The sequence below is a fragment of the Neophocaena asiaeorientalis genome, unplaced genomic scaffold (genome assembly GCF_003031525.2).
Source record: "Neophocaena asiaeorientalis asiaeorientalis breed wild unplaced genomic scaffold, Neophocaena_asiaeorientalis_V1.1 scaffold15, whole genome shotgun sequence".
Classification (NCBI taxonomy): domain Eukaryota; kingdom Metazoa; phylum Chordata; class Mammalia; order Artiodactyla; family Phocoenidae; genus Neophocaena; species Neophocaena asiaeorientalis.
Window position 1 is genome coordinate 15969644 of NW_020185328.1, and position 27871 is coordinate 15997514.

General features: G+C 36.2%; 1 protein-coding gene across 3 annotated transcripts in view; it reads right to left on the reverse strand.

The window, feature by feature from the left end:
• Window positions 1-27871, reverse strand: part of TTLL7 (tubulin tyrosine ligase like 7) — a 150789-nt gene that overhangs the window by 80628 nt on the left and 42290 nt on the right. For 2 of the 3 annotated variants that reach the window (XM_024734647.1, XM_024734646.1), the window contains exons 2-6: window positions 11727-11928; window positions 11392-11523; window positions 6870-6991; window positions 6078-6145; window positions 3784-3942 (exon numbers count right to left, since the gene is read on the reverse strand). In XM_024734647.1, coding sequence (XP_024590415.1) covers window positions 3784-3942; window positions 6078-6145; window positions 6870-6991; window positions 11392-11523; window positions 11727-11751 — 506 coding nt within the window. In that variant the 5' untranslated portion in view covers window positions 11752-11928. The remainder of the gene's footprint in view (window positions 1-3783; window positions 3943-6077; window positions 6146-6869; window positions 6992-11391; window positions 11524-11726; window positions 11929-27871) is intronic. The other variant, XM_024734648.1, reaches the window with a different exon arrangement.

Here is a 27871-nt window from a genome sequence, read left to right on the forward strand (position 1 = left end):
GGCAGAGACAATGTTGAAAACATTTAAAGACAAATGTAGTAGTCCCTGCAACAAATAGCAGTTGGGAAAACCATCAGACTAACTGCAAAGATTGGGGGGAAAGACAGGAATGACAATCTTTGGGGAATAAGGGCTTTGAAAAGCTCTCATATATTTCTGGGATTCTAGAAGACCATATGAATGCCCAGGGCTAAGTGCATGCTAAGGAAAGACCTGAGATGGCCCTAAGCTCTTACATCCAGCTAACCATCAAATAGGAAGTGAAGGCTAAGGCAGAGTTATAAACTACCTAGCTAACAGTTAAGAGTATGTTCCAACATACACAGAGATGCTATATATATATATATATATATATATATATACCTATATCTATATATACACACACACATACATATATATGTATGTGTGTATATGGATATAGGTATAGATACAGATATTTGGTTCCCAGTGTTTAAGGAAATTTCTATTCAATTACTAACGGATTGGACAATTACACTGACCACTGACCTAACAGAACAGGAACTTCAGAGGTCACACACAATTAAAAAATACAAACTTTACAAAATTATTTCAGAAAGGTCACTAAACAAATAAACATCAACTAGAACAAATGGTAACAAAAAACCCTGTAGAGGAGGGAGAATCTAATTGTCAGAGTTGCTACATTACAATACACAAAATGTCCAATTTTCAACAAAATATCATGAGTCATTCAAAAAAAAAAAAGTATGACCCATACATAAAAAAAATTCTCAATTAATAGAAACTATACCTGAGGAAACCCAGATATTTGGATTATTAGACAATAAATTATTTAAATCAACTATTTTAAATTTGTTCAAAGAGCTAAAGGAAATCATGTACAAAGAACTGAAGGAAACCATGGGAATAATATCTCACCAATGCAGAATATCAGTAGAGATAGAAATTACTTTTAAAGGTGGCAGAGTAGGTGGGGGGAACCAAACAAAAATTCTGAAGTTGAAAAGTACAATAACTGAAAAAAAAATACATTAGAGGGGCTAAACAGAAGATGTGGGAAGGCAGGGAAAGACTCAGCAAACTTGAAGATAAATCAATTGAGATTAGTCTGAGGAACAGAAAGGAAAAAGAATGAAGAAAAATGAACAGAGCTTACGAGCCCTGCAAGACAACATCAATAATATCAACACACTAATAATGGGTGTCTCAAAAGAAGAAAAGAGAGAGGGTCAAAAAGACTCTTTGAAGAATTAATGGCTGAGAATCTCCCAATCTGATGAAAAATATTAATCTACAAATCAAGAAGCCTAATAAACTTCAAGTAAGATAAACTCAAAGAGAGCCACACTAAGACATGTTCTAATCAAACTGTCAAAAGCCTAGAGAAAGAGAGAAAAAAGTAGCAAGACAGGCCACTCATCCCACCCAAGGGATCCTCATTAAGATAAAGAGCTAATTTCTCATCAGAAACAATGGAGGGCAGAACACAGTAAGATGACATATTCAAAGTGCTGATAGAAAAAGAAAAAAAAAAAAAAACTGTTAACCAAGAAATCTATATCTGACAAAATATTCAAAATTGAAAGAGAAATTAAGACATTATCAGATAAACAAAAACTGAGAGATTTTGTTGCTATTATACCTGGCCTATAAGAAATGCTAAAGACAATCCTTCAGGCTGAAGCAAAGGGACACTAGTCAGTAATTCAAATCTACACAAAGAAATAAAGAGCACCTGTAAAGATTACTATATAGGTAAAAATAAAAGTCACTACTAGTGTAGTTTAGGTTTGTAACTGCTTATTTTTCCTGTATTATTTAAAACACAACTGCATAAAACAATTATTATAAATCTATTTTGATGGGTACACAATATATACAGGTGTAATTTGTGACAAAACATCATAAAGGGAGCAGAGGCAAATAGAAGCAAAGTTTTGTTGTTGTTGTTGTTGTTTTTACTGTTGAAAGTAATGATATTAATCCAAACTAGGTTGTTATAAATGGAGATGCTAATTGTAACCCCAAAGCAACCATTTAAAAAATAACTCAAAAAAAATATAGTAAAATAAATGACAATGCAATTAAAATGGTACACTAGAAAATACCCAGGTAATACACAAGAGGGCAGAAATGCAGAAATTGAGGTATGAAAACTATATAAGACATAAAGAAAACAAATAGCAAAATGCCAAAAGTAAATCTTTCCTTATCAATAATTACATAATAAATAAGAATGGATTAACTCTCCAGTTGAAAGACAAGATTTGTTAGAATGTATAAAAAATATGGCCCAACTACATGCTGTCAACAAGAGCCACACTTTATATTCAAAGACTTAAATAGGCTGAAAGTGAACAGATGGAAAAGATATTCCATGCAAACAGTAACCAAGAGAGAAATGAAGTGGCTATACTAGTATCAGACAAAATAGACTTTAAGACAAAAAGTACTGCAACAGACAAAGAAGAACAGTAATATAATAATTTTTAAAAGTCAATGCATCAAGAAGATATAATAATTATAAACATATGCACCTCAAAACAGAGTTCCAAAATATATGAAGCAAAAACTGATAGAATTGAAGGCACAGATAGACAGTTCAACAATAGCAGCTGAAGTGTTCAATGCCCCCCACTCTCAATAATGAACAGACAATTAAACAGAAAACCAGCAAGGAAATAGATATATTCTACAGATGAGAGGTGTACTTTACCTATGTACTTCTGCACTGCATGAGATAAACCATGGCAGCACAGTATGTATAGTATACTTTTTCAGCTATTTTATTACTGTAGTCAATGCATATTATTAACTATTTATACTAACATTAAATATATATAAAAATGAATTTTGAACATAATTTTTAACATTAAAATTGAGAAAATGTGAACTTCAATTATCTTCCCCAAAATGTTTACCTTGATACTAACATATAGTGAACCAAATTTACATTAAACAATTAATATACAATTTCCACTAACACTACATGTTGTTTGTCTTTTAAATCACTAAACCGCAGTTTAAAATAATGTCTGATTAAATTATTAAATTATGATTAAAAGTTAAAAAGAAATGTGTTGAACAGTAATTTACCTGGCAGCTATATTTCCAAATATCTTTTTTCCCCACAGCACTCTAAATCAAAGATAAAAATTACTTGTGTTTTTATTAAAAGTAGCTTCAGCCACATTTTCTTTGAAAAAGTAAACAGCAGAAAACTAACATAAGAAAGCAAAAGTAAACAGGAATATTAAGTTGTATAATCTATCCCCAGCTAACAGGTCTAGTTCTCAGCACTTTAGCTTAAAATGTGTTCTACTCATCTTCAATCCAATTACCATGGCTACATAAAGAAAAAAATTATTTGTAAAGCAAAGAAAATAGATATTTTGTGCTTAAGATTTTTTTTAAGATGAAAACAGCAACACCCTTTCCATTTCATTCACCAACTCAATTTAGCTCTATTGTATCAACTGATTTTCCTCTCCAAGCTTACTCTAAAATTATGATGAATGCAAATTTTATGTTTAAGAAAAAAATTAGAAAATATTTACTTTCTCTATTTTGTAGTCTCCTATCAAAGTCTCACAACCTGTTGATTAAATTTTTAGATTGAATTATTGAAGTCTCCGGGACAAGGTGAAAGCGCTCATTAAATATTCAGTTCCAAAAAAGCAAAAGTTAGAAAGCTATTTTATTTTTTTTTCATATTAGTACTCAACCATGAGCAAATGGTCACACTTATTCTTTCCCCCAATTTTTTAAAATTTTTATGTATTCCATATGAAAAATACCTACCCATGACCCATTGCACCATTAGCTGGTTTTACTATAAAAGTCTTCTGCTTTCTTTTTTTCTTTAATTCTTTCATATAATTCTGAAATTGTGTATATTCAGCAGGGAAGATCCATGTTCGAGGAACAAAGGTATAATCCAGAGGCCGGGACTTGATCATTCTGGAAGTTAGAGATAATATGAAAAGTAATTTCTATTCAAACTTATCTAAACTTTCTTTCTCTGTGCTACTGACATTTACTACAAGGATTTAAATTCCCTCCATTTCTTCATTTATTGATCCATTCATTAATTTTTTAAAATGCCTATTAATCACCTACTATATGTTAGGCACTATTCTAGATACTAGGGATACATTAGTGGAAAAAATAGACAAGAATTTCTGCCCCATGTATTAATTTACATATTAGTAGATCAAACATTTGAGTAGATACTACGTGTTGGGCACTGAGGATTAACATGGTCTCTGTTCTAAGGAATTTATATATAGGCTATTAATTAAATACAGTGTGATAGGTGCAATAAAGCTACATAAGGCAAGGTAACATGTGGAAGGCGGCATTAGCTCTGCCTCTGGGATGAGGGTGCTTAGTACGGTTCACAGCCAGGTGCCATTCAGACTGCTTCTTAAAAGATGATTTGGAGTTTGCTGGGTCATCCATAGGGAAAAATTTTAGATTGCCTTTTACCCCAGTGTTTTCTGGAGTTTTACTACTTTTGTGAGAAAACCATTGAAGCCTCTGAGTCAGGTTTTGTTTACATCAACTACATTTACCTATACATGTAGTTTTATGGCTACAATGTATGGCCTGACATTTTTGTATTTGCTATAAATCAGGCTGCCTATTTGGTACATAACTTAGTGATACTGATACAATACTAGGTATAAAATGTTTGCTTTTGATTAATCCAAATGCTAATTATTTGGTACATACTGATTCCCAATAACAATTTTTAAATTCTTAGAAATATTTTTAAATATTACCTATTTAAGAAAACCTGATTGTTTCAAAAAGTCTTCTTTATAAATGTATGCAAGTCTTTTATAGATGAGTAGTTACTGTTTCCAAACGAGATTAGTTAAAACTAAAATGGGACCATAGTATATAATATGCACAGAAGCAGGGCCTATACTGTAAGACTAGGGTGTGGAATATATAAGCCACCTGGCTTCCACAAAAACTGGAAGGTCATACAGTGACCATATTTCAAGTGCTCTTTCAAGAGAACCCGATAAAAAAAGTTACGTTTCCTCTATGAGAAGGAAAATAATCACCAACTACATCTGTCAAATCCAAACTAAGCCAACCAGGTAAATTATCTCAGTACAAAATAGGCTAACACTGATTGCTTTGAAACACACACACACACACACACACACACACACACACACATCTAAAGGAAGCACAATAACAGTGCTATTGTACTTGTTTTTATTTCCAACACCTTTGCATGTATTTATTATATTTTAACAATAATGTGAAATTAGATCAAGTTAAAGATTTAATAGAACAATACATTTTAAAACTAACCATGAGGTGTTTATGAATGATACCATTCTTGTTATATTTAGAAAAAAATCCAAGCATACAATTTATCAACTTTCTTAAAATAAAAAAAAATCTTATCGACAGAAATATAAGCTGCACAAAAATTCTGCAGTATATTCAGTATAACACTTTACCTGTTAACAGCTTTTCCCATGAAAGCAGATTATTACTCTAAATAATGGTCTCTGAGATAAATATGTGTGCATGTATCCCCGGGTAGGAACGTATACATGTGTGTATGCGTATATGTGTGCACACAGGCACTATTACAGTGCCTGGCTCATATTAGATGCTCAATAACCAGTATTCTGAACACACACATACCCACAGGTGGGATATAATGCAACAAATTAGTTCCTGCAAGGTTTAACTGAAAATAATTAAGTATATATTGAATGCCACGTACAGAATACTTTTTACATTTAAAAGAAAAACTTATGCTGCTAGAGAGACAGCAAGTTGCAGTGAAAAGAACCTTGAAATTCTGGAGACCAGGTTTCTACTCCAGCTCTGCTGTTAGCTATTTGACTTTGTGCAAGATATTCATGTCTCTGACCCTCAATTACCTCCTCTGCAAAGTCAAAGAATAGAACCAGGAAAATTTTAAAACACTCCTAGGTCTAAAATTCTATCTCTTCCAACAAAATATCATTTCAAATCAATATAAATTTGTGAAAGATAGCACTATGACATTCAAAATGTAATTTTTGAACAGGTCTTCTCTACTACAAGAAAATGAAGATTACTTGGTCATATTTCTTGCTAGGAAATCCTTCCTACAGATCTCCCCCATTCCTGGAAAATGGTTGATCCTCTGGAAAATAAAAAGGTCAACATTAATATTTTCATTAACTTAATGAATATATTCATTTATACTATAATAAAGTTACAGTCATTCTTTGAGTTTAATTTTTTTTAGTAAAAAACAAAAAACCTGATGAAAATGGACTAATTTGTTGCCTACAGTCAATTTTGTATAACCCTCTACACTAACAGGACGAACTATTCAAAATCTCAATTGTCTAAAATTCCATGTATTTGGCTTTTTTATTTTTTAATATGTTTGTATTACATTCCAGAAATAAAATAATGAAGCCAAATTACACATAGCTGACATTACAAGGGATATCTGTGTTCAGATCTCTTTATGCAATCTACTCCACATCGTTCATCTTTAAGCATAATGCAAAGCACCAGCCTAGGAAGGGTTTTCCTCTATCAATTCTTCCTTAAAGATGGAAAGGGGTTAAAAGTTAAATTTGAGGGCTTCCCTGGTGGCGCAGTGGTTGGGAGTCCGCCTGCCGATTCCTCTATCAATTCTTCCTTAAAGATGGAAAGAGGTTAAAAGTTAAATTTGAGAGGATGCAGTCTTCAGGCAAAGAGTCAGTGCAACTGGACAGCAACAAAACAGGCTATTCAGGTAAATTAGAACTGAAATTTAATATGTCAACATATTAAGAGCCTTATCTAAAGAAAATTATAATGGAATCCATATAACTTTCCTACTGACCAAAAATTGGTCATGATTAATTTCCCACCTGGTAATTTTGCAGCTCTGCAATCTTCTCCTGCTGAACAGCTGAATCACACCATATAAGGTTACTTGTTTCATCCTCATCTGGCGTTTTCATAAATCCCATTTCATCTATTACTAAACGAACTGCAAGTAAACAGTTAAGTTAAACCAAAATTAAAATACTTCTGAAATACATTCATTATGAAAATATTTTTTGTTATATATCAATTTTAGCTCACAGTATTTCACTTGTAAAATTTCCATTAGTTATAGCATAACCTTATCTTTAGCTACAACAATTTAATGCCAAATTATACTCAATAGCAACAGAGAACTGTTTTTAAGTGGCACCCAAAATCCTTAGTTTCAATTTTCTGAGATTTAACAGGTACACAACACTATTAAAGAGTTTAGTGATTATTCATAGCATAGTGAAAATACACACACAGCTGACAACACCTCTACTCAGGAAAATGTACTTATGGCTTTTTCATGACCTTGGGTTAGGTACAAAAAGGAAAAGATAAAAATAGCCCCGATCATTAGACCTATCCTATATTTTCCACCTCCCTAGTTCAAATTATTTTTAGCAGTTAAAACCAAGTCAGCGATATTGACACAGGATACAAAATAATGAAGCAGAATTACAGTAGAGATTTGGAAACTCTGGCCCTCCTATCTGCTCCCAACCCTCTAATCCTATGGAAAAAATTTATGCTCAGAGAAAATCTTGTTTTTTAGATTTCACAATCAACACACTGATATCACAATTACACAATTAACATATTGACATTTTTCTTCTAATGAAGTTCAAATTTAGAATAAAGATCAGCAAATACTTAGGATAAATTTAGGATCCAACAGAATTTGGAGTCTTAATAGAATGGCGTGACAAATTAGCAGCACTTCGATTAAACATTTTTAAACATTTTCTTTTTACTGCCCTATATATGGGGAGATACGGTAAAAAGGGATTAATTGTCTGAATGTACTTGGCTCAAGTATGAAACTGATGACCAGACACCTGCTGGTCAAGTCCTAGGGACTCTTGATTTCTTTTTGGCTGAGGAGAAAGAATGGGCTTTTTATGCAATAATGCCTAGAACACAGGCATAATAAAAGAAGAGGACAGTGACTGGAGACAGATGAGGTCAGGGAAGGGACTGTTGAGGTGAAGTTGCTTTTATCCATGAGAAGCTTGATAAAACGTGGGGTTGTTCTGAAGACCTACGTGACAACATACAGTACAAGAATTTGGGGAAAGGGCTGTTCCTCTCTCTGCTGCAGACCACCATGCAGTGCTGGCGTCCTGAGGGCCCAAGAGCTTCTGTGTCATCTAGAGCTCCTGGGGAGCGCAAGGACCGTAGTGACACACCTAGGAGAGTTCTTTCACTGGTTTACAAGCAGAAAACAATGACAAGGCCAGAACCGCAGCTCAGGAGCAGACCCATTTCTGAGTGCATGGAAGTCATTGCCCTGGGCCTCTCAAATAACTGGGAAACCCCTGAGGAGAGAAATGGAACTGATGGCAGTTATGGACGGAGGGAGTATAATGAGCTACTAAAATGTGGGTATTAATGTACACATGAGCTGGTGAGGCTGGGAACATTCAGGGTACATAATGGTGGAAAAGATCCATTCTTTTTTTAGATTCTCAAAGTCAAATCTGTAAGGTCAGTCATATATAAATCTCTCTTATTATGAAATTCAAAGCTTGGAGAGCTGACAAAGTTGAACTTCAAAGAAAAATACAATGTAGGGTATTAAACTGTCACTTCTTTTTTCAGCTAAGCTATTTAATCATATTTTTGTTTGAATTGAAGTTTTAGAAATCAATTGGCATCTTTTTAAGTATACCATCCTCCACTGCATAGAAAAGAACTTCCTTTAACATGTCAGTTTCAAATAGAAGGCTGTTGGCAGCCAAAGCCTAAATCCGTGCTTTTAAATGTTGGTCTTTTAGGAGCTCTCTGTACAAAAAGAAGTGAAGTAATTGCCTCAATATTGAATTTCTACCAAACCAAACTCCCCACTGGTAAAATAGAGATAACCACACCAACCATTTTTCTCACATTTCCCCTTGCATAATTAAGTACCCCCTTCTCCAATCTGTCTTGTCCCCATTTAATGAAAATTACCAAAAATACATTCCTCACAAATTTGTCCTACTTTTTTTTTACCTTGACCCATAGAGCTTTCAGAAGCTGTTCAGGAGTTTTAAAAATAGGAATCCATGCAACAACTCTCTGAATTTTAGATACAAAGGACACCTTAATGTTCCTCAATTTAAATTTCAATTCATGTTTTATTTAGGCAGTATGATAGAGTAAAAAGAACACTAAATTTGGAAGCAAATTAATTCAGATTCAAGTTCTACTTTTGCCATCTGTACGATCTTGAGTAAGTTGCTAACTCTCAGTGAGCTTCAGTTTCTTCAACTGTGCTAAGGGGCATTTTAAAAAGTAATAATTAAAATTTCATAATGTATTAATTATAGGACTAGTGTGAGAATGTATTTCCCCATTCCACAACGTGTCTCCAAGAGGAATTATGGGAGAGATTTCTCTCAAGACTCAGAATTAGAAAAAAATTGCATTTCTCTTGAATAACCAGTATGGTTTTATCTTCTGGGCACTGTGTATTCTATATGACTGATTATGTTTCGATTATTTGCTTTGCTTGCTAGGAAGCTCAGAGTCAAACCCATGCACATCTCTAACTATACAGGATTTCATGGAATGCAGTTTGTATTCTGATCAGCCACAAGATTCATACTATTTTACTGTTTTTATTTTTCCTTATTTATTTTCTTATGGCTGTTAGCCACTTCAAATTCACTATTAGAGTGAGGAAAGTCAGGGAAAAGGACAACAAGGGAGTAATGCAGCCTATTTGACAGGGTTACTGGAAGATTAAATGAGGTAATTCATGTGAAAATATTTGGTCCAGGGTTATAAAAGAATTAATATTAAGACTAGTAGTGATCAAAGTATTCTACATGAGGAAACAGGCAACACCAGGAACAAAACACAAGTGTCCTGACTATGGATTAATTATCTTTCTATTATATAATTCAACCTGTCAAAGGAGCAGTAATTAAATTACAAGAAGTAATCTGTTGCATATCACAAGGTTAAATAAGGGAAAGCAAGGTAACACTTTCTCCTGGACACACAGCCAATTGTCTCTTTCCCTCGCCTATACTTAGCTTTGTATTCTCCCAGCAGTCCCTTGTCCAAGTCTCCAAGCCTGATCTAGCCAGGGCTTTTGCTAAACACAACTGAGCAGGCTCAGCAAAGAGGTCTGGAATCAGTGTGAAGAAGGCTAATGCAACTTCAGCCCTTAGAAGTGAGAGGGAACTGCAGTCAAAAACACTCTCCTTTAGATCAAGTTGCTTTTAAACCCCACCAAGACCTTAAAAGCAAACAGGAGGATAAGTTGACACTGCCCATTAGTCACCTTGACAACGGTTATTCTTGTTTTTTCACTCTAGAAAATACGCTACAAATAATTCACATCTCACCCTTCCACACTAACTCGCCCAAAGTTTTTTCCTCTGAGGAACACGTGTTGAAATAGAGTATTAGGGGACCTCGATTCCTATGAAATATTCCATTGACCCCTGATGAACTTTGGTGAATTACTGTAAGTGGAAACATGACCCTCAAAGGTTAATAAGAGTAAGAATAATTAACATCCTTGAGATTCACATGGTTTCCTCAACTCTTTTAATGCAAAATTATGTTTTAAAAAGAGGAAGATTTTTTGAGTACTTGTAGTAGTAATGAGTTTCTCAGTGCCAGGCAAAAGTATCTTAATTTAAAGTAATTAATTCTTACCTATTCTCTCCACTGCAGATACTGCTTACACGTAAAAACTAAAATTCTATTAATAAAAGGCAACAGTATCATCAAAATAATTTTTAAAGCATAGAGAGAAATATGTTCTTACTCTATTGTCATTGTTTAATATAAATCTCAAATTCTGCACTTTTCATTTTACATTTTTAATCTGTTTTAAAAATGATTTACAGGGCTTCCCTGGTGGCGCAGTGGTTGAGAGTCCGCCTGCCAATGCAGGGGACACGGGTTCATGCCCCAGTCCGGGAGGATCCCACATGCCGCGGAGCGGCTAATGAATGTTAAAGATTAAACATAATTTTAGCCCCAAGTGAAAAATGCATTACAACAATACAGTTTTCCTAAGCACTTCTGTATTTAAAGATTAAAGCTAAAACCATTGGTTTTACTGCTCATATTACTTTACACTTGATTTAAAAACTAAGTATTAATCAAAATCATATATATTTAATCCAATTCCATCAATAACTAAAGCTTTTTAGTTTACAGTGATGTTCTATTTGATTACTGACATGTTAAATATCTCATAAAAAAAGAAAATTTTATAGAAGCCATTCAAAAATCCATTACATAGAAGATAATTATCTCTGGGAAGACAATTATCTCTGAATTTCTATGTTGTTTTCAACATCAAATTAGTTTTTCCGACAATTATGAAAATCTCATGATTCTGAGGAGACCTACCAATTTCAAACTTTGTCCCAGCAACATTTGCTGTAATGGTTCCCTTCTTTTTCTTCTTTCTGACTTTCCTTTTCATCGTGCTCTGATAAGGCAATTCTGTATTCAGATCCAGGGGAGAGGGTCCCTGAATAACTTTAAAAGAAATGTAAACCAACCAAACATCACTGAAATAACAAAAACTCCATACCAGAGAACATAAATGCCCCCCACAAGGTAAAATTATAAATGCTGATTCTTTGAGTCCCCAATTAATTTTTAATTCTTAAAAAAATTAGCAGTGATGATCTATAATACAGCCACATAATAGGTACACATGATTAAATCAAGCTGCTTACCTCTTTCTTGAGGCAAAGATGGCATTCTTGCCTGTGCCGATTAACAACAGCAGTGTGCGCTGCTGTACAAGCTCTTAGGAAACCTGGAAGGCCTGCATTAGTCTAAGTAGGATACGGCTCCAAATCACTGAAAGTTCCTATCATATTATCTTGGTGGAATCCTCAGATTTCAGGACATTGACATTATGAGATAAGAAGGGACCTGCAGTGATTTTAAAACAAAGGCATTAGAAAACAACTTTTATGACATTTTTTTGATATATGCCAATATTCTTCTTTTTAAAAGTCAAGGAGAGATGAAAGTTAATGTAGTTAATCAACAAATACTAATTTATTAAACCTTATGTAAAAATGCCAAGCAATAGTCCCCCGTTTTTAAAAGTGCACAAACTAAAGGAGGAGGTTTTAAGTCATGTATCATATTTGCATACAATAAATAACATGCTTTACACAAACAAGGACAACAATAACAATATTCACTACCATTTGTTGAACGTTTACTGTCTCAGGTCACTTATACCACTTAAACTTTCAACAAAACTATAAGGTAGAAGCTTTTATCCCCATCTAACAGAGAAGTAAATTGAGCCCAGAAAGGACAAATCTTCACAAAGAAAGTAAGTAAGTGACAAAGTAGAGATTAAAATAACATCTCTCTGATGTTAAAACTAGTGCCCTTAACCAGGACCCCATACAACCTTCAACCCAATGCCTGTAACTTAGTTGCAGCCCCGCTTTTAATATGAAATAGTGAAATAAGTGCCAGTGCCAGGGTAGAGATCACATGCTGACAGAATGGAGGAAAAAGAAATTCCCTTTAAGTTGTGTGAGGGGGAGGGGTGACTTCATCAAACAGACCACATTTGAATTACGCCTTTAAAAATGAGAACAATTTTGAAAGGCAGAAAATAGGAGTCATTACCATGATGATCTTATTTGGGCACACGGAGGAACACAATAAACATTTTGTAATGAATGAACTAATTAGTTTGGCTATGCCTCAACACGGCCTATTACACTTCACTTATATTTTCATTGTGTATGTATGAACCTAGGGGTTGTGCCCTGACTATACTACACTGCCCAGTCTATACTATCAACTTTCTAACTTCTCCTTTCATACTTCAAGAATCTTCAAGTTCTTGTAAAATGTCTCTAAACATAATGAAAGTTAAAAAACCTATCACAATAAACAAAGGTATGATATCAACAACTTTATCAGGATATTATCAGGTTTAGGAGAAGTTCACAAGTATTTAAAAATTCAGCTACATAAAATGTGACTCATATACACCACTCCCAACAGGCATTATTAATAATAAGATTCATTATTAAAGAAAATATAGAGCTTAATTTGTTCTCAAGTATCATTTCACTAGAATAATTCTCTAGAATAATTCAATATCAAAACCAGGGCACTAACATTTATTACAGACCAACTGTGGGCAGGCACTATGTTAAGAATCTAAACTATTTTACCTCATTAACAAACTTGGAACTTAGGTATCATTTCCCCCAGTTTTCCAGACTTGGAAACTAAGGCTAAATAAGTTAAGTAAATCAAGGTAATACAGCTTATAAATAGAAAACCTGGGCTTTGAACCCAATTTTGTCTGATTATCTGTTCTAGTCACTGAGCCCCACTAGTTTCAGACAGCGTGCTAATATGCTACATAGATGTACAAGAAGTTTGTGACTCTACTGCAGTCCATACTGCAAGATATGGGTGTATCTGGGAATTCACGATACTTCAAACCCAACAGTGAAATCACAGTAAACATCCCTAACCTGACAACAGTTCCCAATTCCAAGCTGGAAATAGACTAGATCATTTTTCAGAATAAAAGAAAGGAGTAGTCTATGGTTCAGTCTGGTTTCCTTCTGGAAGGTCTGATACCTCAGGGAGGTAACTATTTGAGTTTACAAGTCCTTGTGCAACACCTTGTTACTGGAGTAAACAAAGATCCTCTTACGGTAATGGAGTACTTATTACATTGAAAGTAGGTGACAAAGTAAACAAGAGCTTGAGAACAATGTTTGCCTAACTATACTAACAATAAATTAATAATTGTTATAGGCTGTAAAAACAGATTTATTAATTTCTGACTTACATAATGAGCCTAATAACTTCGATCTGTATAGAGCTCAATACAAGAACTGTTATCCCTTCCCCCAACCACACAGAATTTAAAGGCCTTAAAATTATTCTCTCCATAGATTATGCTTAATTCCATTTATGGTTTGGTGATTAACAATAAAAGTGCTCTAACAAACTCCAGGACCTCATTCTGCCATCCAATTCTAACCATTTCACTTTATTCTAAACAAGAGATTTGAGATGACAGATTGATCACACCACTCAGATGAACCATGGTCACCTACTTTCCAAAAGCAGAAAGCATGTTTTGGTTACCTCCCAAATAAGCCAAGTTTTGCTGCAAAGTAAAATCACCTGAGGCACTTTTGAAAATCCTGGTACCCAGGCCACATCCCAGACCCAGGTGGGACTTAAGCATCAGCATTTTTAAAGCTCTCCAAATGTTCCTAGTGTACAGCCAAGGTTGACAACCTCTGCTGTAAGCACATAACTGCACTAAAGCAAATAATAGTTAATTACAACATACACATATCAAATTATAAGAAAAAAGTAAAACAAAGATGAAAACTCTTATAACTGAATGAAAAGGGTCAAATAGGTAGAAGTCATCTATAAAAATCCTCATATCTAGTTCAAGTAAACAAATTAGAAGAAAAAAGAATTAGATCAGCAGAAATTGATTTCTAAGACAATTTTATTTTGCAAGTAAAGAAGCCATCTCCAAAAGGAATCAATTTACTAAAATGTCAAGCAAATAGTATCCTTAAATGTAGAACTTCAAGTGCTACCACGCAAAACAACAGCTGCATAAGACTGAAACAACAAAAATTCTAATATATTCGTGATGGAATACCCTTTCTTCCCAGTTCTTCCTGCTGAATTTCTACCCATCACTTAAAATCCAAATAAATTTCCACTTTTTCCTTAACGCTTCCTCTGATCATGTCTGAAGAAATTCATTTCTCCCTCTTCTGGCCTTTCCTAGAGACCATTATTTGTACCCCTATCATATCACCAATCACAAACCAAGAAACTAAGCTCTGTGAAAACAGTGGTTTTCTTCTATCTTGTTTACTCTTCCACTCCCAGAGCCTAGAATAGTACCTAACACAGTGCTCAATAAGTGCTTGTTCATAAATTTTAAAAAATCAATCAACTAACGACACCTGGGAGTAAGAAGCGGTGGTTATGGAGCTCTGAGAAGCAAAACACATGTATATAGTACTTTCACATTTTTAAGTGAAAACAGCAAAGTACATAAAAGTTTACATTTGTGTAAAATGATAGGTGAATACATGGATATATGCACAGAGCAGTGGTGGCCTTTTGTAACTGGGGGCAGAGCTAAGGGAGGCTAACTTTCATGTATACCCTTCAGTGACCCAAGCATGTATCACCTATTCAAAAAGTTAAATATATGTGATAAAAGTTTGTGTCAACATTATCATGTTGACAACAAAACCCATCAAATTGTGTATTTCATTTAGATGAAAATAATTTAATCTAGATGAAAGTATAATATGGTAGAAAGAGCACTAAACAAGAAGTCAATTAGAACTCTTACCCTTTACTCTGCCACTTACCAAATAGACGACTTAATTTCTTAATATGCAAAAGGAAGGAACTGATTCTTTCCAGCCCTAAAGTCTAAAATGTCAGCAAATGAGGACAGCATTGTTGATATTTCGGATGACAACAAGATGAAGGCAAAACTACTTTTGTGTACAAACACAGGGAAACTCAGAACTTCTCCAACAATCCCCCCAAACCCATGCCCTGGTGAATGGTATATGGGCTCTTTGTACATACTGAAATTTTAGCTTACCAAAGATTACTAAAATAATCTAACAAAAGGTCACGGGAACCAAAATTAGAGATAAATTGAAAATATGTGTAATAACATTAAATAGAAATGTAATAAAAGCTGGTTTTCTGGTGATGAGAGAAAGGAAAAGGGATCCAAATAAACCAGTACCTACTGTATACTAAGCACTTACACATAACTTTATGTGTATTTAGTCCACACAAAGCATTTTTTATTCTAATTTTCCATATGGTAAAATTTAGATTCCATGGATAAGTAACTTGCCCAAAGTCACACCTTAATAGGTGACAATGAAGTGATTTCTCTCTAAAGCCCATATTCTTTCCCACTTTTTGTGCTACCTTCAAAACTCAGTCTTTAAACATGACGTATTAACAATTTCACAAAGAAACTTAATTCTGCTTGACTGGAACTATTTTAAAAGCTAGGGAATGAAAGCAAGAGAATCAAAGTGTAGTTTAAAATGTGGTTGAGATCACAAAGTTGCATCAGCTTTAGTTTTCCTTCTTGGAACACCTAGGCAGCTAGCAGGATCCAGATCATCTTCCTGGGTTTCTCCTTCATGAATGTACTGCAATTCAACAAGTACTGTTATATATCAGGTACTGTTCTCAGTAAACAAAATAGATAAAAATTTTCTTTCTCTGTGGTGCTTGCATTCTAGTTGTGGAGAGACAAACAATAACAGTAAACTACAGAAATTTTCTTAGGTCACTCTTCCAAGGCAATAGAAATAAAAGCAAAAATAAACAAATGGGACCTAATGAAACTTACAAACTTTTTGCACAGCAAAGGAAGCCATAAGCAAAATGAAAAGACAACCTACGGACTGGGAGAAAATATTTGCAAATGATGTGACTGACAAGGGCCTAACTTCAAAAATATACAAACAGCTCCTACAATTTAATAACAAAAAACCCAGTTGAAAAATGGGCAGAAGACCTAAATAGACATTTCTCCAAAGAAGACACATGGATGGCCAATAGGCACACAAAAAAGATGCTCATCGTTGCTAATTATTAGAGAAATGCAAATCAAAACAACGAGGTACCACATCACACCAGTCAAAATGGCCATCATTAAAAAGTCTACAAATAATAAATGCTGGAGAGGGTGTGAAGGGAACCCCCCTATGCTGTTGGTGGGAATGTACATTTGTGCAGCCACTATGGAAAACAGTACAGAGGTTCCTCAAAAAAGTAAAAATAGAATTGCCATATGATCCAGCAATCCACTCCTGGGCATATACCCAGACAAACTATAATTAGAAAAGATACATGCACCCCTATGTTCATAGCAGCACTATTTACAATAGCCAAGACATGGAAGCAACCTAAATGTCCATCAACAGATGAATGGCTAAAGATGTGGTATATATATTCAATGTAATATTACTCAGCCATTAAAATGAAATAATGCCATTTGCAGCAACATGAATGGACCTAGAGATTATCATACTAAGGAACGTAAGTCATATAGAGAAAGACAAGTACCATATGATATCACATATGTGGAATCTAAAATACGACACAAATGAACATGTGTACAAAAACAAGAACAGACTCACAGACATAGAGAACAGATTTGTGGTTGCCAGGGTGTTGGGGGGGGCAAAGAATTGGGAGTTTGGGATTAGCAGATGCAAACTATTATATATAGGATGGATAAACAACAATGTCCTACTTTATAGCATAGGGAACTATATTCAATATCTTGTGATAAACCATAATGGAAAAGAATATGAAAAAGAATATATATGTATAACTGAGTCATTTTGTTTTACAGTAGAAATTAAAACAACATTGTAAATCAACTATATATGTCAATAAAATTATTGACATAAATTTTAAAAATAAGTAAATAAACTAAAGAATATGCTAAGTTCTATGGGAAAAAAAAACAGAGCTACTGGTTAGGATGTCAGGAGTGTGGGGGGGAAAGGGTGAAGGTTTGCAATTTTAAGTACTGTATCCAGATAGGCCTCACTGGGGATGATATACTAAGGAGGACAATGATTTATAATCACAAGTGGAGTTGATAAAAATATTATGCAGGGGCTTCCCTGGGCGTAGTGGTTAAGAATCTGCCTGCCAGGGGCTTCCCTGGTGGCGCAGTGGTTGAGAGTCCGCCTGCCGATGCAGGGGACACGGGTTCATGCCCCGGTCCGGGAAGATCCTACATGCCGCAGAGCGCCTGGGCCCGTGAGCCATGGCCGCTGAGCCTGTGCTCCGCAACTGGAGAGGTCACAGCAGTGAGAGGCCCGCTTACCACAAAAATAAAAAAAAAAAAAAAGAATCTGCCTGCCAATGCAGGGGACATGGGTTCGAGCCCTGGTCCAGGAAGATCCCACATGCACCACAACTGCTGAGCCTGCGCTCTAGAGCCCGCGAGCCACAACTACTGAATCCCGAGTGCCTAGAGCCCATGCTCTGCAACAAGAGAAGCCACCACAATGAGAAGCCCGCACACCACAACGAAGAGTAGCCCCTGCTCACCACAACTAGAGAGAGCCCACGAGCAGCAACAAAGACCCAACTCAGCCATAAATAAATAAATAAATATTTTTTAAAAATATTATGCATATGTGAGCATATGGGCATGTAAGCATGTTTGGATGTGAACATGTACGATAGGGAGGAAATGGGGAAACCTACTACCTTCTGGGTACTGAACAATCTTTCAGCCCTTCAACATGATTCTTCCTAAATCCTAGTTTTCCTACATCATTTTCTACATTGATTTTCATATTTCTATTTTCACACTGGCAAGTAGAACAGATATGTTTCACAATGTATGTAGATTTGTATACTTTTGATAGTGTATCACTTTTCTGAAGGAGGGAGGCACTAGAAAGATCCCAACCACTCCCTCCACCTTGTGTCCCCTATACCGACACTAGATTGTGACACACTCCTGAAGACTCTCTTTGGTTCTTGGGCTCCCAGCAAAAACTGTGTAGTTTTTGGCATCTAGCTCACTCTCACCCCACTTCCATACTTTCAGTTTTCAAAACCCATCAAAAAATCTATATTAGTCAGTACAAGCTATATAATGCTGCAATAATAAACAACCCCCAAATCTTAGCAGCTTGAAACAACTAAGGTCTATTTCTTGATCATGTTACATCTCAACCATGGCAGGGGTGCTCCACACATCACAGTTACACAGAAACCCGAGCTGTCAGAACAGTCATCATCCTGACAATAACCAGTCACTGTGTCAGAGGGAAAGAAAGTTTTGGAGGATCTTTTGCCAGCAGCTAATGACACACACAATTTCTGCTCACAATTCAATGGCCTCAAGCAGTCACATGACCCTGGCCAACAAGAGTTAGCAAGTGCAATCGTATCAAATGACTAGCAGGAAAAAAAGCCAGTAAATAACACTAAGAACCATCACAGACTCAGACCTTGATTACTGCTTACATGAACCTAGTTTCTAGTTCTCCGTGACTCTACTTTATAGTATTCTCCCTTGCCTGGAAGAAAAATGCTGAGATCTGTATTGGGTCCACTCTACCTCTCAGCTTTACGCAGCAGATAGTTAAATTTCTCTATCCTGAGCTGCTATGTAATGAAATAAAGATGGTGAAGAAGAGGAAGAAGACAAGGAGGAAGAGGAGGATGGGGTTGACACAGTCATTTATGTAAAACATACTATGTGCCAGGCACTCTTTTAGGTTTCTACATATAAGACTCTGATCTTCCCAACCCTAAATGGTATCCTGTTATCATCATCCCCACAGACAGTTGTTTAAAAAAAAGAGATATAATGAACAATGATATTAAAACACAAATAAAATTTTTAAGTGATAACAATTTTGCAAATTTGCCCCAAGTTAATTCTCTCTGGATGTCAAACTGTTACCATCTGATGAAAGATATTTCGACTACTACTTCAAGAAAAATGAAAAATAATAAATATAACAAAAATTATATCCAATTAAGCTTTTACTTGGTGGGGAAAACACTCGCCATACACATAATGTATTATTTGCAGAGAGGTTATTGCAAGTAGCAGTCAGGAATCTATTATTTCATGAAAATCATCAAAATAAGGCAGTTGGTTTTTTAGGTAAAATAGTAATATTTCCAAACATCAGATCATAAATACAATTTTGTCCATTGTTGTGTTTTAAAACATCATTAAATTTCAGCAGTTGGTCCTCAAACCAAATTTGATATGTTATTTTTATTTTCCAAGAAATGATGCATTTTCTTACATGAAAATAAGATAATGAAAGTAAATGAATCGTGTGCTACTTTTTAAACGTTAAAGTTTGAAGTGTTTCTTATTTGTTTTACATATTATTAGGATCATATTTAATGTGAGCCTTAGACCACCAACTTCAATTTTAATGGGCATACTAATCACCTGGGTATGCTGTTAAAGTTCAGATTCTGATTCATTAGGTCTGGGGTGAGGCCTGAGAGTCTGCATTTCTAACAAGTTCCCAGGTGTGTTGGTCTACAGACCACACTTTGAGTAGCAAGGCTCTAGACAACCACAATGCTTAATACTATGCTGATAGAATTTTTTTATCTTAAAGCCTTTCTTTATAATACGTAAAAATTATGAAATTATAAACTGATTTTTTAATTTTTTTTTATTTGTTTAATTTATTTATTTTTGGCTGCATTGGGTCTTTGTTGCTGCGCGTGGGCTTTCTCTAGTTGCAGCGAGAGGCGGCTACTCTTGGTTGCGGTGCGTGTGCTTCTTATTGCGGTGGCTTCTCTTGTTGCAGAGCACGGGCTCTAGGTACCTGGGCTCAGTAGTTGTGGCTTAGTAGTTGTGGTGCATGGGCTTAGTTGCTCCGCAGCATGTGGGATCTGCCCGGACCAGCGATCGAACCCATGTCCCCTGCATTGGCAGGTGGATTCTTAACCACTGTGCCACCAGGGAAGGCCTAAAATGATTTTTAAATTCATGTAGTTATGTGAAGTTATGTATTAATATTAAATGGGTTCATGAGTCAAAAAAATTTAAATAAAATTTAAAAGGTTGGAAAATGTTGACCTAGAATAGTGATTCTCAAAGTACGGTCCTAGGAACAGCAGTATCACCTGCAAACGTATGAGAAATGCATATTCTCAGACCCAACCTGAGATCTTCTGAATCAGAAATCTGGGGGTGAGGCCCACCAGTTGACAAGCTCTCCAGGTGATTCTGATGTAGGCTAAAGTTTGATAACCACTGTACTAGAGGGCCAAGCACCAGTGACATGCAAACCCCAAGAAAGTAAGGGACACCACTACTGGAGCCTATTCTCTCCTCACGGGTCTTTTGAAGCAAAGTCATATGACTTAGAAATCACCTGGCCAAGCAACAAGTAGTGGAGAAAGCACATGCCATGCAGGGCTTTGAGCAGCTGCAAAGGAAGGCATTTGCTACAAAGGATCTCATTTACTACTGCAGACAGCCCTGCTAAGTGAGGTGAGGTTTTGCTAATTTAGAAAGACAATTTATACCCCTTGATTGAGCCCAAGGCAGTTGCCAGTGCTGACCAACAAAGAAATTCATTTTAAAGATAAGCAATCTACCAAAAATAATTATTTGAAGATTAACAGCAACCACAAAGATCAATTATATACCCTCTACTCCCAAGTATTGGTCCAGGAGTGTGGGAGCTTGATCTGAAAAGGTCATGGATAGCAGTAAAATAGTGGGGGAGGGGATGAAATGAACATCAACAGGACAGTGCATACATTGTGGCACACTCATACAGTGAAAGCACTATACACAAGTGAAACTAAATGAACTAGAACTACATGGTGAATCTCACAAACAATGCATACCAAAAAAGTTGAGGAATATACACAGCAGGACATTATTTACATGAAGTTTAAAATTATTAAAACAATAATATATAATAAACATTGAGATATACATATAGATCTCTTAGAAATTAGTGCATATGAAATAAAAATGTAAAGAACTACATGGGGATGATAAACACCCCATGATACCTCTTGCGAGGAAGGGAGAGCATGTAATAGCCAGTCCTGTTTTACAGAAAGTGAGCAGCTACGCTCCTATACATGCCAAAGATGTAACTCAATGTAAAGAATGAATATATCCTTATCATTCTAGCCTTTCGGTAGAAAGGCTAGAATAGGTAGAAATGAAAATAGCCAAAATACTTTTGTTTGAACCACTATATGTCTCCTTGGAAGTATTCTGTTTTAAGTCACACTGTTGAAAATGTAGGTCCAATTCTGACTCATTAGCAATATGGTGGAGTCACTGAAGGATTTAAAGAGGAGTAACATAATCCAAATTTCTTTTTTATAGATTACACCAGCAGTTATCGTGGGGGCTGGATGGGAGAGGGGCAGGAGTGAACAGAGAGTCTCAAGAGTTGCACAAGTCCAGGAGAGAGATGGTAAGAGTTCGATCATGGATACAAGCAACAGACACAGGGAGAAAGAACACGTTAACTACAGAAGGAACAGCAGAACTTGGTGATCAAGAAGGAAAAAGTAATCTTGGATGACTTACAGATCTCTACCTTAGGAGAACTGGGTAGAAGACAGCACCATTCAACAAGAGAAGGCAGAAAGAAAAGCCATTTTGAGGGATAAGATGATTTCAGTTTTATATTTGCAGAAAAGGATAGATGGAAAAAAATAGATAATAAGACAATGGAATTAGTGATGACTGAAGATAAGGAAAACCTCCACTTTTAAAAATAAAATGCTTTTGGTTAAACACAGAAAGGTCCTTTCCAAAGCATAAATGCTCTTATCTCTGTGCTCTCTGCCAAGAAATGGCAACAGATTTTCAAAATGCCCAGCTGCCTGACTGGTGAACAAATGACATCACCCAAACAACTGTCACAGCGATACTGCTTTGCCACCACTCATTGTGTGTACAAATTAAAAGGGTTTTTAGAGAAGCTACTTACTCCCTGAACACAGAAACTTTTGTCTCCCTATCCCAGACTGGGTATATTCTCAAAAGCTAGATCCATAGTGTTTTCCAGACCTTAAAAAAAAACATTTGATCAACCACTTGTAAAGACCCAATAGGAAGCCAAGTGTGACATTACATAAGAATAAACAGAAGAACTATTTATTCATTCTAGCAACAATTAATATTTACCTTGAGCAACAGTAGCTCCCATGAATGTACTGCTTACTTATATTTCAAATTGCCTTAGACTGTTTAGCATTTGTTCAATGTTTATAATTAAATTACAGCACCCATACAAAATTCCACTAAGCTCTGTGGAATTCCTTGTCTTTGGAATTTAGTGTAGTATGGCATGAAAAAATAGGGATTGATAAATAAGTAATGATAACAAAGCATAGCTTGAAGGCATTTTTTTCCTTATTAATAGCTGTATTTCCAGTACTTAGGATAATGAAAAATACCCAAAACATGCTTGACTCCACAAAGACCTCTCTCTTGTTCTAAGCTATAGAATTGGAATTAAAGGTTCCTTGGACCCAACTTTCCATGATTTTCAGGAACCTAGATCACAAGTTGAAAGAGAGGGACTGAGGGAAGTGGAAAATTTCTAAAGTATCTAGTTCTCTGTACTCTGCCAGAAAATGCACAATAGATATCAAAATGCGCAGCTGGTGAACAAATGACATCACCCAAAAGGTCATTTGATGCCAGCATTTATAGTGTTCAATGTCCAAAACTTAACTCTTTAACTTCTGCTGAAAACCTGGCACTCCTCTTATGTTCCTTATCTTAGGCAAAGGCATCACTACAGCCAAGTATTCAAGAGACAGATAAGTCAGAATCATCTTTAACTCTTTTTTTGACTTCCTTGTTTGATATTCATTCAATGAACACCCTGTTACTAATTTTAGGGTATACATTAGTTCCATTATTCATCTTACCATCTACCTCTAAAATGTGTTTTAAGTCTTAAATGTATAAAATGCATTGGGTTGTTAAACCTCAGATGGCATCCATATCAGTTAATGAGTTGACACATGTAGAAAGACCACTAGCTATCTACCTAATAGCCTTTCACTAGTTCTTCCTTACTAACAACACCTATTGAGTTATTATTAGAGGTGGCATTGTACCGATCTACATAAGCACATTTCCCAGACATCCTTACAGGTATAACATGGCCATGTGACCAAGTTCTGGTCAGTGAGGTGCAAGTAGAAGTTGTTGAGCAGGACTTTCCAGTAAAAGGGAGGTAGACAATTGATGTACACTCATTTATTTGCTTTCTTCCTTCCATCCTGGAATGCAAATGTGATTGCAGGAGCTGCAGCAATTCAAAGGGGTGTTGGTTTTGTCATGGAAATGCTAATTCAGTCTTGGACTGCCCACCTGGGGTGGGGGGGCCTCCATCTTGTTAAGCCATGGTTATTTTAAGTTTCTGTCATCATCAGCTAAATGTGCCTTCTAATGGACATGCTACTCCAATAGAAATTATGAGTTTTGTTTCTGAAAAAGATAAACCAAATGCAAAGTCACTGGCACAAGTGACTTTAGGCATTTATCGTTTTTGCCACAGCTTACATTTACCCATTTTCTGTGAACAGTGATCTGAATCTCCTGTGAAGAACTACTCCGCCTGCTTTCAATCCATGTGCCTTCATGGGGTTGATGCCAATCCCAGCTCCAAGGCCAGGCAAATGACTCAGATCTAAAGTGATTGTGGAAGTCCATTCCCTTAACCATGGAACTGGTTCAGAGAGGAACATTGGATCCAACTAAGACCAGCAAGAATCAAGTCTAGAACTCGTCTTCAGACTCTTAAAGAATATAGGTTCTCTTCTGAGCTGGATTTGAACCTGAGAGGATCTGCATTGCTGGTCGTCATCTTGCCTCTACACAGAGTCTGAGGATAAAGTCAACGTGAAGGAGGCAGAGACAAAAACAGATAACATATTCCTGAACTTTTCAGTAACATAACCTAAAAAATTCATTTTTTGCTTAAAACAGATTCCTAACCAATGGAACTTAACCAACATAGGTTCCATTTTTAATTTTGATTTTAAAGAAAGAAAGTTACTTCAAAATGTCCTTGCATAAAATTCCACAACTCAAGTGAAATAAGAACAGGCTTCCTTGCACGTTTTCTCCATGAGACAATTGGCTCCAAGGCAGCATCTTTAGAAAAAAGTATTTTAATTTACATATTCTTCAATCTCAAACACACAGCCTGGAACATAGAAACTAAACTGCTGAGCTTCCATATCAGAGGGATACAGTTCTGTAGGAGGTTTTTGAACTTAAAATAAGAAAGCAGACTCACAGATATAGAGAACAAACTAGTGGTTACCAGTGGGGAGGGAGGGGTGGGACAATATAGGGGTGAGGAAGTGGGAGGTATAAACTACTGGGTGTGAGATAGGCTACAAGGATGTACTGTACAACACGGGGAAGATAACCAGTATTTTGTGATAACTGTAAATGGAGTGTAACATTTAAAACTATATAAAAACTTTTTAAATTTCCATTGTATTAATTTCTATCAATAGAATCAGGTAAATTTGTCACAGTTTTCAAATCCCTCTAAATTAAATTAAATCCCAGTAAAATTAATCCATGGTCTTAGAGTCATGCAGTCTAAGTGTAGAAAATCCATATGGAAAAAGGAAAATGCACAGGCCTAGTTCATATAATGTTCTGCATGCCCCCATCAGCTAAATTAAGCCGAGTATGTCACCATAAGATCCTAAGGAGGGAAGGAATAATAAGACTACTCTGTTTCTAGATCGTTAAACTAGGTGTAAAGAGAATTTACAAGATCAGCTTTTGGAAAGAAGTAAAATACTAATAGCTTTTATCTAACAGGCCCAGTATTAAGAAAACTAATTAAACTTAACTATATTTTAATAAGTTTAGCTCATTTTAAAATAAGAATCTTTCCCCAAAGTCATTCCATACCTTTAAAAACAGTGTATCTATCTGGCACCACAATCTTTTCTGTGAAACCAGTCCTTTTATAGAAATGCATAGAAAAAGAACTATTTTTGTCCTTCATTCTAAAAACAATAACGGACTGCAGAATAGAATTAGTGCCCGAAGTTAACCAGTGCTCAATAATATAATATACACAGATACTAAACGCTCAAGCAATACAAATTTCTTTTTTAATAGTTCTTTCTTCTCTTGACCTCTACCTTCCCTTCTCACACAGAGTAAATAAATACTATTAGGATGTATCACCGATCTGTTTGAAGTTTAGTTACCCTCCATTATTTCATTACATTCCTAATTAAGGCAATACACATTTTTAATGCTCATCATTTTATTAGGTGCTCTATTGAGAAAAAAAATATGCATCTTGCCTTCGACATACACATTTATCTTTGAGAGAAGTAGCTAAGCATATCCAAAACTACCTAAAAGATAAGAATTCATCTAAAACAGACTGACATACTGATTATATCAATAGAAATATACTTAAGAATGAAAGTAGACCCTAAGTATCTATAAAATTATACATGCAACCACATATCCACAACATGTATCTCAGTGTTATAAATTAACTACTATATAAAATCAACAAAGCTGATTTTCAGTTGTGCCTCATGGGATTTACATTTACTATTTTCTACTCTTACCTAGTATTCAAAGTTATCCATATACAGGAGATCAAGATGGCAATGTAAGACGATGTGGAGCTCACCTCCCCCCACAAACACATCAAAAAAACAACTACAAGTGGAATAACTCTCATGGGAAACTAACTGGAAACCTGCAGCAGGACTCCTATATAACCAAGGCTGCAGAAAAGATTTACACAGAATTGGGTAGGGTGGGAAGAAAAGCATGAGGTCGGGACCTCTGCCCCTAGGAAGGGATTAGGAGGAAAAGGGACATCACACAGGCAGACATTCCTCCCAGGAAATGAGTGGGTGTCCCAGTCCTGGGGTCCAACGCATAAGAGACAAGCCACCTTGACTACTTGAAGAACTGCTGGGACAGACAGAAAGACTGGGGAAGCCTAGACTCCACTGGTGAGAGAGCACCGGTGCTGGCTTGCCCCCAGGCAGGGCGGAAAGAGGCCTGCCCTAGCAGCTACCGCCTCTCCACTACCTAATCTGAGCCAAGTGAACACCCCAGCGCCCCTCACTCCACGCCACAGCTTGATGCTGGGTCTATAGCAGCCAGGACCTGGGAAAAGACTCGATCTAGGGATGCACAGGTGACCCAGGGGCCTAGGGTGTGGTCCAGGTGGGGCAGCAGCAGCAGCACTGTTAGCGCTTACACAAACAGCACCCCAGAAGCAGCCCAAACTCCTGGCACCATGGCCACCAGAATTCCTGAGACCACCTTGCCCTACCCAGTCCTAGCTGAGCAAATGCTCCTGCCCCACCCACTCCATGCTATAGACTAGCACTAGACCTGGGGCAGCCACAACAGGGGAAAAGACACAACTGGGGGCTGCATCTGAACAGAGCCACAGATGCCTACACAAGCAGCCGATCAAATCTCTGTAAGTACACAAACTCAAACTGCTTCAGCACCTCCCTCTATTGGGGCAAAGGCCCCAGTGCAGAGAGGAGGAAAAACACACACTTAAACGGAACAGAGTCAGCTCAAACCTGACACTCAGGGATTCCACTCCAGCAACTTGGAAGCAGATAGGCCCTTAAGCAGGCAGTGACAGCCACTGAGCAAAGAGGAAGTAGTGCCTCACACCCTGCACAGGCTCTAGCTGCTCCATCACCAGCCACACCACCTATTAAGGAGATAGTGGTCAGCACACCCTGAGGAAAGTCAGCTGGGGTCCACATCAAATCCAGCCCTCCCACCAAACGCACTGGGCAAACACAGTCTACATAAGGATGCTCCTACATAAGAATACCCTTTCAAGACCACAACAGATAACTATTTCACCTAAATTCATAGAGACAGATAAAGTTAAGTAAAATAAAAAAGAACTACTCTCAATTGAAAGAGCAAGAGAAAACCCCTGAAAAAACTAAATAATGAAACAGAAATAGTCAATCTACCACACAAATAATTCAAAACCTTTGCAATAAATACACTAACTGAATTAGAGGAGAGAACTGATCTAAACACAAATCATTTTAACAAGGAACTAGAAAATATAAAGAGTCAATCAAAAACAGATAATTCAATATCTGAAATAAAAAGCACACTAGAAGCAATGAATAGCAGACTAAATGACACAGAAGAATGCATAAGTGATCTGGAAGAGAGAATAATGGAAGTCACTCATTCAGATCAGCAGACAGAAAGACAAATAAAAAAAAAATGAAAGCAACATAT